This window comes from Penaeus japonicus, unplaced genomic scaffold (assembly GCF_977035675.1).
Source record: "Penaeus japonicus unplaced genomic scaffold, GWHDUDI00000001_assembly GWHDUDI00000030, whole genome shotgun sequence".
NCBI classification, from domain to species: domain Eukaryota; kingdom Metazoa; phylum Arthropoda; class Malacostraca; order Decapoda; family Penaeidae; genus Penaeus; species Penaeus japonicus.
The window spans coordinates 31,324,835-31,339,834 of record NW_028234432.1 but is presented as its reverse complement, the minus strand read 5'-3'; the positions used below and the strand labels follow the sequence as shown (position 1 = coordinate 31,339,834).

General features: G+C 36.3%; 1 protein-coding gene across 1 annotated transcript in view; it reads right to left on the bottom strand.

The window, feature by feature from the left end:
- Nucleotides 1–4,020: 4,020 nt before the first annotated feature.
- Usp14 (ubiquitin specific protease 14) overlaps nt 4,021–15,000 on the bottom strand; it is an 11,289-nt gene continuing 309 nt past the window's right edge. Inside the window, exons 2-12 of the mRNA XM_086555272.1 lie at nt 11,344–11,522; nt 11,127–11,234; nt 10,852–10,969; nt 8,496–8,658; nt 7,138–7,266; nt 6,858–7,026; nt 6,552–6,655; nt 6,267–6,402; nt 5,409–5,517; nt 4,816–4,998; nt 4,021–4,509 (exon numbers count right to left, since the gene is read on the bottom strand). Coding sequence (XP_086411398.1) covers nt 4,391–4,509; nt 4,816–4,998; nt 5,409–5,517; nt 6,267–6,402; nt 6,552–6,655; nt 6,858–7,026; nt 7,138–7,266; nt 8,496–8,658; nt 10,852–10,969; nt 11,127–11,234; nt 11,344–11,522 — 1,517 coding nt within the window. The 3' untranslated portion in view covers nt 4,021–4,390. The remainder of the gene's footprint in view (nt 4,510–4,815; nt 4,999–5,408; nt 5,518–6,266; nt 6,403–6,551; nt 6,656–6,857; nt 7,027–7,137; nt 7,267–8,495; nt 8,659–10,851; nt 10,970–11,126; nt 11,235–11,343; nt 11,523–15,000) is intronic.

Sequence of the window (15,000 nt, the reverse complement as noted above, 5' to 3'; positions counted from 1 at the left end):
AGACATATCTGTCAAATAATGAGAGAGAGAAAGATAGGTTGATACAGATATGTATAGATATAGATGGATATATATATATATATATATATATATATATATATATATATATATATATATACATATATATATACATATGTATTTATATATATATATACATACATATATATATATATATATATATTATATATATATATATACATATACACATATATGTGCACACACACACACACACACACACACACACACACACACATATATATATATATATATATATATATATATATATATATATATATATATACTTATATATATATGTGTGTGCGTGTGTGTATGTGTGTGTGTGTGTGTGTGTATATATATATGTTTATATATGTATATATATATATATATATATATGTATATATTATATATATGTTTATATATAATATATATATATATAATATATATATCTATATATATATGTGTGTGTGTGTTTGTGTGTGTGTGTGTGTGTTTGTGTGTGTGTGTGTGTGTGTGTGTGTGTGTGCATTTATGTTTTTCTTTCCTTTGGCATCTCTGTTTCCCATTAATGGAGTCATAGATTTGTTGATACTCTTCCGACCCTTCCCGACTATGCAGTCGTCCTCGCCAAAGCTCAGTTTCAACTGAATTGACTCAATGCATTTTCCAAGTTTTCTTTGGCCTGCCTGGTATTCTTCAACCTGCCGCTCCCACCTTCCACCTCCTTTTCCCTCCACGTGTCCAAACCTTCTGTGTCTCCTCAGCCTTCAGACCGTGTCTATTCTCTTCAACCCAACATCTTGAACCACCTCTTCACTAATACCCTTATCTCTCCAGCCAACACCTCTCGCAACTTGTTAGTACATCTTATGAATGCCCTGTTAATGTCTCTGGTTCAGCTCCGTATAATATACTGATCTTGTGTTGGTCTTATATACCTTGCCTCTATTACTCATCAATTATTTTTCCACTTTTTTCCATGACGCTGTCTTATCAGTCTAATTTGTCTCCCAAAATGGCCTTATTGCTTCACCTCCCTTATTAGATATCCGTCTACCTGCATCAGTTCCTTAGGATCTCCTCCTCTGCGCTCTTTGGTTACCTTCTCCATCCCTGAAATAAATACCAAAGGGCCCTTATGGTACCCTGTCGAACGCCTGTTGTAGACACACAAATAAAGTATATAACCGTTCTTCCTCGCTCCATTTCTCTAGCATATATCTGGTGGTGGTTATTGCGTATGTAGTTGATATTCCTCCCATCAATCTAAGTTGCCAGTCACCCACTTTATGCTGATAATGCTTTTCGCCCTTTCACTTAATACGATCTCTCATATATCCATTCCATCCTCCAGCAAACTCATTTACTTTACGTAACACACATTCATACACAGGCACATACGATCAGCATGTAATTGGCGAGAGATATTTTAAAAAGTACTTACATCAAAATCCTTCTGTGTAAATTTCCTCGGGAGTTTTTTTTTTTTTTTTTTTTTTTTTGTACACAGCAAAATGTTTTCTCCACCTCTCTACTTTACGTAACACACATTCACACACAAACACATAAATAAGCAAAGAATATTTCTAGAGCAATTTTAAAAAGTACATAGTCAAAAAAACAATTCGGTAACTTTGAAATTTTGTTATCCTTCTTTTTTCTTTAAAGCCTTCTGAGATTCTAAGTTCAGAGTCAATTAACAATGAAGTTTCAGCTCGGAAAATCTCCCTGTGCCATCGGGATTGTCAGAAAAATACGAAACACAATAAATGAATTCGTAAATGCACTAGACCTGATATTGCAAGCAAAGAATTAAATTACCTGGGTTTTGACTCTCAGTTGGCAGAATCGGCTTCATTGCTTCTACTTAATCGTAAAGCACTTGACCATCTATAATCAGCCGCTCTTGTCCTTTCCCCTGCGCCAGCTTGATATCTGTCAATATCACGCCCAGACCCTAACCCGGGTCCTTTTAGGAGCAGGGCCTAATTAGGAGCAACAAGTCCAATTGGCTTAAAGGCGGCCCTGTATGTAGACACACAAATACACACACGCACGTGCACATCCACACGCACATGCACACGCACATATATATATATATATATATATATATATATATATATATATATATATATATATATATATATATATATATATATATATAATCATGTATACGTCATTGTTGAACTTGTTTGTGCTCTTATACATGAATGTGAGTCTGAGTGTCTATCTGCATGCCCCTTGCTCTTCAGTGGATACCTGTAATCTTGGCCAGATATGTGTGTAATATATGTAATGTATCTGTCGGCCTTAAACTTCTCGAGACTGAGCATTTTGTGTTTGGTCTATGGATGCAATGAGCAGTAGAGGACCTCAACACTGGTATTGTATTATTTTAGGTCTGACGTAGTAATGTAGGTCTTTTCAGGAACTTGGCGGATCTGTTATTGTTTTTCTCGTTATTCTGGGAAGGTCATGTTGGTGGAGTTTTTAGTGACCTTGAATAATTGACTGATTTAGAAAGCTGTTGTCAGCTTAGAGTTAGGTGTGTATGGTGGGAAATATTTAGTGTATATCAAGAAAAGTTATCCGAAAACGGTGTCTTGCCGAATATCAGAGGAAATAGTACCATGGACAGAGGACAAGGAGGATTCTGCACATCAGCGAGCAGTGATCCAGTGAAGAGGTCCTGTTATGCCTTAGCTCTATGATTTGTGAGGTCGTCTTCTGTAGGGGCCTTTGTCGGAGACTTGGACAAAGTAAAGCCGCATGAAGTCAATTTGTTTTAGGTCACACCTCTTGTTATCGGACACTATCATGATGGATTGTGATTATGTTGCACATGATCGTTTACACTGGAAACCATGCGAGTAGTCAGCAAGGATGCTGTGAGTGTCAATGTGTGCGTGGTAAGTTAGATGAATTGTAAAGAGCCATGTGTGAAATGGGAGATTAAAAAGAGCCTGGCATGTTCGGTCATTTGTTTTAAGGGGGAGGGGGGTAATGCTGGCGCAAAGATGCCAGGTAAAGTGCAGGTGCTGAGTAAGTGTGAAAAATCATTTTGAGAACAGGAGCACAAGATTTTAGAACTAGGGCTGGAATTTGGTCGGATCACGTTGCTTTATTAGGGTCTAATTTCATCAATAGTTTTCATATACCGTTGGTCGACGTGTCATGGGCTGGGGTCATTGGTGGGTAGGGGCAATCTCGAATGGCGAGTGTTCTTTTGTCCTCTATTCAGTAGATCTGTCTATTGTTTTAGGCTGGTGACTTCCATTGTCGCTGTCTTTCAGAGTTGTGATTACCGTCGTGTCCTCGTCGAGCTGTATTTTGTGTACGGTCCGAGCACGGTTTACGAGAGTGAATATTGAGAGATGTGCAGTTGATGTCTGTGTGGGGATGATGGGCGCTGTGAAGTAGGTGTCAGAGTTGGGGAGGTCATGGTGAAATAGATTAAACTTCTCGAGAAGTTTAATCTACTACAACATCTAGGTGTGTTGGCGAATAGGATCGTTAGTGCGACTCGTTTGTCAGTTGTTTCATTTTTTGTGCGCATGTTATGTTAGAATTTTGCAATCTTTCAATCTGAATGCAATCTCCTGTGAAAAATATGGAAGTCAATGTTATTGGCAGTAATTCACAAATTTAAACATTTAATTCCCTAATCAGGTATGGGTGAAGCATCTGACAAAAAAGTGTTATCACCAACATATCTCCTAATACATAAAATTTCAGGTTTCAACAAAGATTTTTTTTAATTGTTACAGCAGAACATTAGAAAATGTTATTGTAAGTAATTCCTAATATACAGTAATGAAACGGTGAACAAGGACAGACTCAGAACAAAGTCATGTAGAAATGTGGATTGGTTGTTACTCAATAGTCACTATTAGCTACTGAACATTCTCAAATACTATTAAAGCAAAGCATTAATTAAGATTTTCAGATTTGGGATCATTAAAAAAATATAGACATACACTGTAGCAAATTTTCTTGCAAGTTCAAGAATAAAACACATCATTTTGACTTCAATAGTTTAATTTAACCATTTTCTCACTTGGGATGAACATACAAACAATAATTAGAAAACAAGGCAATGACCTTGCCATTTACGAGTATGCTCTCCCATACCCATAAAATTAACAAAATATTATATCTTCCTCACCGCATTCTCCTAAAACATGAATCTAAGAGTATGGAAATTGAATACATTCTATCATAAAAGAAAAAATACTCATCTCCTTGTGAGTACTTGTGTTATATTACATTGGCATTTGGTGGCCCAATAAATCTGTGAAAAATTCATTTTCTTCCAGTCAATTTCAACAATTATCTATTCTCCTGATCTGAGTTGACTAAAATTGCAAAGCCGTTCTAAGCTCCTTCTCCCTCACTCCGTCTCCATCTTGGCCTCTTCTGCGGCTGCGGCTGCTGGCTGCTTCTCCTCCTCATCCAGAACTTCTAGAATTCTTGGACCATACAGCAAAATGTATGCGCAGTGCCAATCGCCTGACCAAATGAAAATTAAGGACAGAAAGTTAGCTGTGATAATTGGTAGCAAATGAGTATCAAATCAAGAACAAATAAAAAATGTAAAGATTAAAGTTTTAAATATTTGATTCCAGAAAATGAAAAACTAAAAATTCAAAATAATGTAACATACTCATAGGCCCTAGACATTGTAGCCTACTTTCTCTTACCAATAGGTATTCACACACTATTGAAATATCAACGAAATGTCACTAGCACTCATAGATGAAAGCAGCCTTAACTGCATCCATTCCTTTCACTTGAAAGAAGCCCTGAATACATTACCTCCTCCAGACAGCCTTAGGATTTCATCTTCAGTGACAGGTGTGACCTCATCATCATCACATTTCAGCCATTCATCCCCACGCCATCGTACCCAGCTTACGTAGTGACCCGATGATGAGGAGCGACCTTGGTGAGTCAGCACAGCTTGAAGCTGGTAGTAACCACTATTGTTGCTACCTAAATCTGTTATCAGAAAAAAATAATGATGATAAAAAATAATAATCAATGCAAAGGTTTATAGTATGGCAAAAGTATAATACCTATTCAACTTGCTTATGTAATAATATGGGTTTCTTCCTCTGCTGAAAAACAAAAAGGAAGTGTACATGATATTTTTACACAGTTCTACTGGGTCTTTATTTTGATCTTATAAAAAAGGGATGCCCTCATAAGCGATTTCAAAATGCCTTTTCTTTTTGCATGTGTTTTAAATTATAAATAGCATCTTTATGTACACTAAGATCAAATAATGTACCCAGAAAGGTTTACACTGATCAATCCGAACATGAATTCAAAATCTAGGGCAGTTATACCTCAAATCTTTTAACAGAATGACCCTAAGAGCATTCAAACCCACAACAAAATGAACTCACCATCCTCAAAGGAATATGGGAGTTTCTTTGTCTTTGGCTTCTGGTCCTCTGGAATAGGTTTGCCCCTTCTTTTTGCTTTGTCTTCTTCAAGTTTCCTATCATCCATATCCTGTTGAAATAAAAAATTGCACATACAATAAATAATAAATACAATAAACAATATATAATTCTTCAGTTATAAGCCCCATGTTAAGGCAGGGTTTCACTTAACAAAAAATTAAGCCTGAACAGTTTTATCAAATATCAAACTTCAATCAATAAAACCAATGATAGTACACATTTGCTAGATGCATACATTTATTGCATTATTGGCAAAATCTTTACTCAGTATCAAATATGGAAAATCAACATTACACTGATTAACAATAACTCTCAAGCTATAAGATAACTTTGGCATTTAACAAATAACACTTCAAAATATAATACATCTCAAAAGTTTTGAAAAATATATCCTTTTTGTGTATGATATACTATTCTTATTAAACTGGAGCAGTCATCATTACAGCTTGAGTTTAGCTCTGCTAATATTTTATTTGTATCACTATTAAGTGAACATTTTCAACAGTGTTTTCAACAAGTCTAATCTGTTAATCAACTTTCTTTCAATTTTTAGATATAAAAAGGTATCTTTGTACACATACAATATAAAAAGACACTAACTTCACATCTGAAAATACTACACAGTGACAGGTTTTAGTGACACATACTTGGATATAATCAAGCCAATTTTAAATGTAGCAACAAATTTCTATAATTTCCGAGGTCTAGGGTAATCCCTATAAAACAAGCATGTTTCACTCTACCCTTCTCCACCCTTGGACGTATATCCTGATGTGAACAGAAATGAAATCAAAATACCTTGTACTTCTCTCTGATTGGTTGCAACTTCTTCTGTAGTTCTGGTGTACAAAGTTCAAAGACATCTAGATTGATTGGGAATTTGACATCTTTAAGAATCTTGGCATTTACTGCTCCTTTTTCTTTATAGAAAAACCTGAAAGAGAAGATGGCACTGAGATTCTCTGAAAATATGTACACAACCAGCATGTTTAAATCTGTAACAATTTCACTGATTAGTCTGCTGTAGTGGTACCCTTACTACTCTTAAAGTTCAGTTCATGTTTCTTTTCGAAAGACACTTACCTGACCATGACTACAGTTAAATAAGCTGGTAATCTGGAAATTTTAGATTTTTTCACATATTTAGCATCTCGGTCTAAAACAGGTGATCTTTTATCAATGTGTTCCTGAAAAGAGAGAATAATTTTAAAGGAAGGTCTCCAAAATACTTTAATAGACATATTGCCTAAAAACTCAAACTTAACAAACTTAGGATAGTTGCTATCATAAAATTATAAATACCAGAATATCAACACAAAACAAATGTATTCATACAATTCCTTATACAATGATATTTAACCACCAGAAAGACAAACTTCCAGACCTTACCTCCATCTTGGCCACAAGTCCTGTATGCAGGTACTTTACATCTTGGTTGATATGGCACATGAGTTGCTGGAATTTATCTGTGTTATGCGTGACACCTTCCTCTTCACTTTCTATGCATTTCCACTCACAAGAATACTCTCCAGAGAAGTACTGGTCAATGAGAGATGATCTGACAAAATAAAAGCAGTGTTTTTTTTAAAGTTTCATTCATCAAACAAGATTTTCATATGACCTGTAGTATGCAAATAAAATAGGAATATTGCAAATAAAAATATCTTACCCAAACTTTTTGTCTGTCTTGTCAGCCTCTTTTGCAGGAACCTCTTGCATCAAAAGTCTGGTAAGTTCATTCCAGCACTCGGAAGCATCTTGCTGCATGTACATCCCCTGCTCACCTTGTTCAGCAAATCTTTTAAAAAGAAAAGGGAGATTTTTAACTGTCAAGTATTTATATTTGTGTTGTATCAATATCTGTTTATAATCCAAAATGTTTCCCATAGAAGAATAACCTTCCCTATTATGAACCTACAAAACCTCTATTTCTCTTATATAGACTAATACCCACCGAACTATATATCTATCTATCCAACAATTTAATGTTATTCCTTTTCACTTCCTCTGCTTGATATAAAGCACTTGGACATTAAAAAAAACAGTCAGACAAATACACAAAAGGGAGTAGTAAATTAATAAATTCCAATAACAACTAATAGCAATTAGCCACTTAACCCATTCACAATGGGACATATTTTAGCCTACTCCCTCTTATGATGGGAAGATAATAAGCACGCGATGATTCGCACTGGGGTGTTTTCTCGCTGCATGGGGCCGCGCTGAACCTCTCAGAGTTTTTCACCCACTCTATTCTTATGGCTTTTATGAATGCGTCTACAATGTAAATGCACGTAAAATATTGCCATGTCCAGAGGAGTTTAGTTGAAAAAGTTGGTACAGTAATGCCTTTTCAATTTTATTTTATTGAAATATGCCTATATTCTTCACTTCTATGTGAAAATACCAAAGGAAAGTGGAAGCAATCTTTTACTGGGGCATCAAAAAACATGTTTTATACTTTTTCTTCTTTTTATCAAAATGAAAAGAACAATATGAATAATCATACATGTACATGAGTATGTACATGTACCTCGTGACGTGACATGACGTGATATCACAGGTAATTGACAAATTAGAAGAAGTATTGTATTAGTAACTTTTTACCTTATTTTATTTCTTGGTCAAACACATTTCATTTTACAACAGTCTTTCAACTCAGATCTTTTTATTCAACTGATCAAGAAGCAGAAATTACCATGATGTCATCAATATCAATATTCTGTGACGTCATTTTTATTAATGTTATATCTCATTTTACGCCACTCAAACACCTAAACTAAAGTAACTAAGTAAGAAATTATGTAAAATGATTACATTGGAGAGCCACAGTCTCAGCTGGCAAATAGCAAGAGGGGTTAGGCCTATGCATTTTTTTAAATCCTGGCATTAAGTTCTTGTTAAGTCAAAATGTGATCTGATGTAAACTGTAAAACAATGTGAAAAAAATTACGTTCCGAAGTTACATGTACATTTTATAAACAAAACAATCCTACCAAACCCTATGTATCACCGAAGTCACTATACCTGGGAAAAGTTGTGCGGAAAAGATTGACAAGGACCAAGGGAACAGCAGTTTTCCCAGAATCCATTGTCCGGTAGCATTCTTGGATAGCCAGGGTAAGGAGAGATCCAGAATCCACTGCAAGCGTAAGAAGATTTGAAGAGGACTCTCCCTCTCGTCCAGGAGCTGCCGATGAATCAAAAATTATGTATATATATATATATAAATAATATTTAAATACTAATATTTTTTATTTGAGTTTAGTTTCAAAATGCCATAAATATCTAGAGACACTCCATGTATTTTAGTGGCTAACTGCGATTCCTCTATTGGGAAACATGGCTGTAAACGTAACTGTATAACAACTTGTACTGCCTATTTTCATATTTACTACTTCTGAATATTCTTCCCAACAGCTTCTTTAACCCTCTCTGGACGGATGGTACACTACGGTACTGCTCATTCAAGGGCCCGGTTGCCGGGTGGCACCATATGGTGCCAGTCATTTAATTGATTTAGGCCTAAGCTTTCGAGAGCCTCGGCATTGTGACATGCAAGGCTGGAATGCCCCTGTCATGAGTGGGTTAACACTTTTTAACCCCTTCACTCCGGGCAGTAGAAAACGCTCCTCGCGCCGTATCCGGGCTGCCGGCGCGCGCCAAATTTTAAACGTCGCTACTGAATATGACAAGTTTTAAGCCAAAACCTCTACAAGTTTATAGCCAAAACCTCAACATAATAATCATGTGTTATATATCAAAATATGCATAGTTAACCTCTTCCCCCATATGCATGTGACAAGTTATTTACATGGGTTGGGAGGAAGATGGAAAGAGTGACCTTGGTGGGAGGCCTCACTCAGATAATCAAAGAAAACGATTGAAATAGTATGGTAAACTAATCATAATATGTTTTATATTTTTACATAATGTTCCATAAATAAATAATAAAATGATTGCTAGCAGGGCCCATCAATGCCTCCCCTGGTATAAGCAAATCCCACTCTTATGTAATGAATTATTAATAATGAAAGTCAAGTAATATATCGTATCATATCCGACCTCTATTCTGAAAGATCTCGTACAGTATCCGGAAGAAAGAAAACGCAATTCCACCAGAACTCAGCCATGGCGCAGTATGCGCGTCCTCGGATTTGACGCGACCGCTGCGATGACGCAGTATACGCGTCATCGTGTCGAAGGGGTTAAATAACATTACCCTTGGATATCAGTTAGAATATGTCCAATGTATTTTTATATACCAGACTTGAATGAATAAGAATTTTATAATCATCTATATTGGAAAGAAAGAAAGAAACAAACAAACAAAAAAATGCAGATGTTCAAATAACAATATGCATCATCAGGTGCACTTTTGGATGAAACTCCAAATATGTCTAGGCATTAATTAGTACATGTGTGAAGTATTAAATCTCAATAGAGATAAATAACTATAGTACAAGGCTCTATTTGACCTGCTGCAGACAACAAGGCCTCAGTAACATAATAGATTGTGCTATGTTATATCATGAAACGAGCTTGTTGGCTCATCAGCAGTTTATGTTCTTTTTCTTTTGATTGTACAGATTGTTTATGTTCAAGTTTATGTGTCCTGCACACTTATATTTCTATTACATGCCTATCAGCATATGAAAAAAAGATTCCCCACCCAAAATTGTTTTTTTTTTAACATGTTTTTCACCATACAACTTAGATTCTAGGTTTTTCATAAAATCATGAAAGTTTGCAAGCAATTAGATGATTAGATTAGATATGTATATTTTTTACACCTGAAAAATGTAAAAATGATAAAAAAGAGAATGGATATTTTTGTACATATTTCCTTATTTGAAGACTAAAATTCATATCTTATTGGAACAAAGTTTATTGAAACAAACATTTTGACCATCATTTTGCTATATACTATCAGTAATTCATGCTCAAGAACAATGATGGTAAATAAATTTGAAAATTCCCAGACATCATATTACCATTTCTCACTTTCACATTTTTCTTCCCCACATGATAAGCTCACAGTCTAGGCCGCTGCTCTGATATTAAAGCAGTTGGTTATATTGGAAATGGCATCAAATACCTCCAATAGTTTTTCGGTCTATATGGTAACTATGTCATCCTTTCTTAAAAATGTTCAAAAATCCATATTTGGTAAGATTTCCACCCTCCAAACAGGGGGTATCTCTAAACATCTCGTATGACTATAATTTTACAAGTTTTTGGCTGAAACAATGTAGGCCTATTCTGGGGTTTCATCAGACGGTCCCTTTTATCATCTAAGAATAAACTGGAAATAATGACACATCACCAAAATATAAACAAGTACAAAACCAAAGACTCATCTTTAGTGTTAGTGAGTACTTACGCTTAGGCTTGAATTCCGTAACTGATGAATGAAGTTCAGGAACTGTTTTCAGGCACTGGATAACTGCATTAAGATAACAGGTATTTCCAAGATTCTTGATACCAACTGGTAGTTCCAACTGCAATGTAATACAAAATAATAAGAAATTGGGGGAAAAAGTGTCTGCAACAATAGCTACATCCTAATAAAAAAACAAATCATTATTCTATACATTGATATTTCATATATGCCTAAATTCTGTGATAAATATATGCATTAAAAGAATCATAACTTACAGCAGTGTTCCTCTCCGCTTCGGACATGTCCTCAACAAATGCAGTTTTCTCTGTTGGCTCAACAGGAACATCTTCCTCTTTGCTACCCATCATGAGGACTGTTGCCCCCTAAAACCATAGAAACATGATTTGTTGTCATTTCCTGTATGCCTAATATAAACTATATCATCATATCGCAAGTTACACATAATTCCTTTCACTGTGCCATTAAACTCACATCCTTCAGCTTGATGCCGTTCCATGTCTCATCCTTGATGGTGGATCCCTTCAGCATGATCTTCTGTCGGTGAGGTTGCACTCCCGTCAAGGCAAACAACTGAGCTTTGAATACCATCGGGGGTTCGGCAGTATCCAGTTCAATGCCCGGATACATCTCCTTCCCCCATTTGACATTCACTGAAAATAGGAAGAAGGAAGATCTCAAACATCAAGAGAAAACACTTTTATATATCTTTATCCCCAAAATGTTGGAGATCACTTCTGTTACATAGCTACTATTACAAACTGCCATTCACATGCCTTCTTTAATAATAAAATCAAGCTTGAAAATAAATCTTAAATCCTTCAACAAAATTCTTGAGATTGATAGAGATAGAATTAAGCGCCAAAATAGGCAGCGTTAATCAGACAATACTCACAACTACATAAAAAATGTATCAAACTGAAATTAACTCATACACAATAACCCAATGCCATCAGACAGCAAGAAAACATTCCATGGCAAAATGAGCCCAAACATCCAATGGCATATATACATGCTACATGGGTTACTAAATAGTAAAATAATACAATCTTATGCATTTTCATTTCACAATAGACAAACATATACTATGTTCCTTGTGATTAGAGGCTCCACCCAACCCAATAACCTAGATTTTCCACAGATTTCCCAAGCCTGTTGGGTATGGAGGTTGGAGATAGAGGGGTGCTAATTTGCGGCTAAAGTAAACATTGGATTTCTTCCAAATATAGCTTAACAAAGCAGTCATCATATGAATTGTCTGTGAAAGAATTTTTGACATAATCAACAAATACAGACCTGAAACAATCTTTTTTTTAATTTAGTAAATCATCAGAAGAATGCCTCGTTTCTAATACCACAAAATTAGTATCAATGGACTCCTCTCACCCTCTACTATTCATATGTAGTTAAATTTATATGTGATTCCTCACCCATTTACCCCATAATTTAGGTCCCAACAGCAAAGGAGGGTTTGAAGTAGATCTCAGTAATCACACAGTAAAAGAATGGTTAATCTCAAATAAATTACACATAAATTACTCTATGGAATACAATTCAATGAATTTATATGCCAGGATAGAGCATGGGTCACAGACGTGGATTATGATCATTTTCCAGGGCAGGGGTATGGGGTGGCAGTTTTCCCGAGAGAGACCACATTTTGTATCTAGGGTACATTTACGACATATTTATTTTTGAAATATTACTGCATTACAAAATCCCCTCTATTACTTGTATATAGTGGAAATTCCACCAGCAATTCCACCCCTATACCGTACAATCTGCGCTCTGATTGTAGGGGAGAGCATTAAGTAAATCATGATCTATATCCTTCTCCCTGCATTGATAAATAATCAACTGATGTCTTTTTGTTTTACCCGATGTCCACTTATTTGGAAAAGAGACATACATCTGAAGAAAACTATTTCAGGAAGTTTAGTTCTACTATAGACAACCAAGATCAATGAGCCCAGTGCACCTTCAGATCAATGAAGCCATGGGTAATCTGATTAGCAGTTTCAAGCCGGTTGTTTTATCATGAAGACGTGTGTGCATTTGCAGCATTGGTTTCGGTACAGGATATACATTGGCAATGTGGGATCCCCAAAGAAAAGTATTCACAAGATGTATTGCTAATCAAGGAAATGACCAAACTCTCGGTATACAAACCAAAATTAAGCTAAGTAGTATAAAGTGTTATGAACAGAGGAAAAGGTAAAACCCCGTTTTCACTAGGGAAAACCTCCAAACTAAGTTAAGGTCATTGGGTTAGGATTTGGTGGACAAAAATGCCATGAAAACAACAAATGCAACATTCTCTCCAGAAATCATAATCGCTGTACACACAGTACACCATGTGGGCGAGTACAATATAAAGGAACCACACTTTGTATACTTTTATTTTACAGTAGACAGACATATGGTATTACTAAGATAAATTTATGGCATTTATCAATATAAATGGTGTATTTTCCAAATAACGCCGCGTTACGAAATTCCATAGTGGTATCGATGGATTCCTCTCAACCTCTACTATTCATATATAGTGGAAATAATGCGCGCTTCCACCCCTGGACCCCACAATCTGGGTCTCTTTTTTTAAGGCACTTTGTGCTACCTCATCCTAAGTCGGGTCATATTTCGTATGCAAAATTTTAACCCAACTACCTACCTAACTTTGCCTAGGTTTTAATTAAGCCCTAGCCAAGGGGGGCTTTGCCCCCCCTGGACCCCCCTTTTTAGGGCTTTTCGTGCAACATACCTTGTGAAAAACACCCCAAAAACCACCATCCTCGCCCTGAAATTCAAACACGGCTGTGTTTACGTATTTCTGGGTGGCGACAAGCTGTAGACTTTTCTCTCGATAGATGGCGCATTATTCCCCATTGTTTACAGTATGATTATAGAGTGCCCTCTATTGAGTGGTCGCGTCATTATAGGTCCTAGTTTCCTATCCTGAGGAATATGAGACAAAAATTCAGTTGCTGTCATCATGGCGCAGTGTGAAGGTTACTCGTAGTCACGGCATTTTCATCTACAGAAGTAATTACGTATCATAAGTATCATAAAGTGCCATGAATAGGGGAGGTCCACAGGGGAGCGTAGCCCCCTTTTGGCAAAGGCTGACTCCAAGACTATGCAAAGTGAGGTAGGTAATTGGGTTAAGCTTTTGCATAAGAAATATGCCCCAAAGTAGCACGAGTTAGCACAAAAGTGCCTTAAAAAGGGGAGGTCCAGGGGGGGACGAAGTCCCCCCCTTGTCTAGGGCTAACCAGAAAACTAGGCGAAGTTAGGTAGGTAATTGGTTATTTTTGCAAACGAAATATGGCCGGAATTCATATTTTACCCCGCAATTTCCCTGATCTACTTCGTGCCCTCCCCTACTATCGGGACCCAGATTGTGGGGTCCAGGGGTGGAAGCGCGCATTATTTCCACTATATATGAATAGTAGAGGTTGAGAGGAATCCATAGATACCACTTTTATGGAATTTCGTAACGCGGCATTATTCGGAAAATTTACCATATAAATATTTCATATTTTACCACACAATTTCCCTGATCGCCTTCATGCCCTCCCCTCCTATCTGGGACCAGATTGTGGGGTATGGAGGAAGCGCAGCACTATTGGAGAAATATACCATGACATTTCAGTACATTTTATATATGACATTTTTATATATTTTCCCCTACAATATCCCTGATCTATTTCATACTCTCCCCTGCTAACAGAACCAAGAAAGTGGGGATTAGGGGGGAATAAGTAGGAATAAGTGGGAATAACGGATAAAACAGAAAATATATGAATAGCATAGGATGAAGTTAATACATCACAAACAATATTATGGTACGTAGTAAAGACCCCCTGTTCTGAAAATTTTACCCTGAATTCCTCCCATCAGCGAAGTGTCTTCCCATCAATGGCCAAGGTTTGAATTAATAGGAGTGTCCAATAACATCTTCCCGTTCCTAAACCTTCAATTTCCTCCCTGTCATCTCATACAACAACTACCTTTAATTTACAAATCGTGACACGAAACAACCACCACGACATCCCTAAAATCCAACTTCTCTATCAATAACGACTAAATAACGAATCCTCCCAAGACGTCAAATCCACAGTTCAAAAAAAA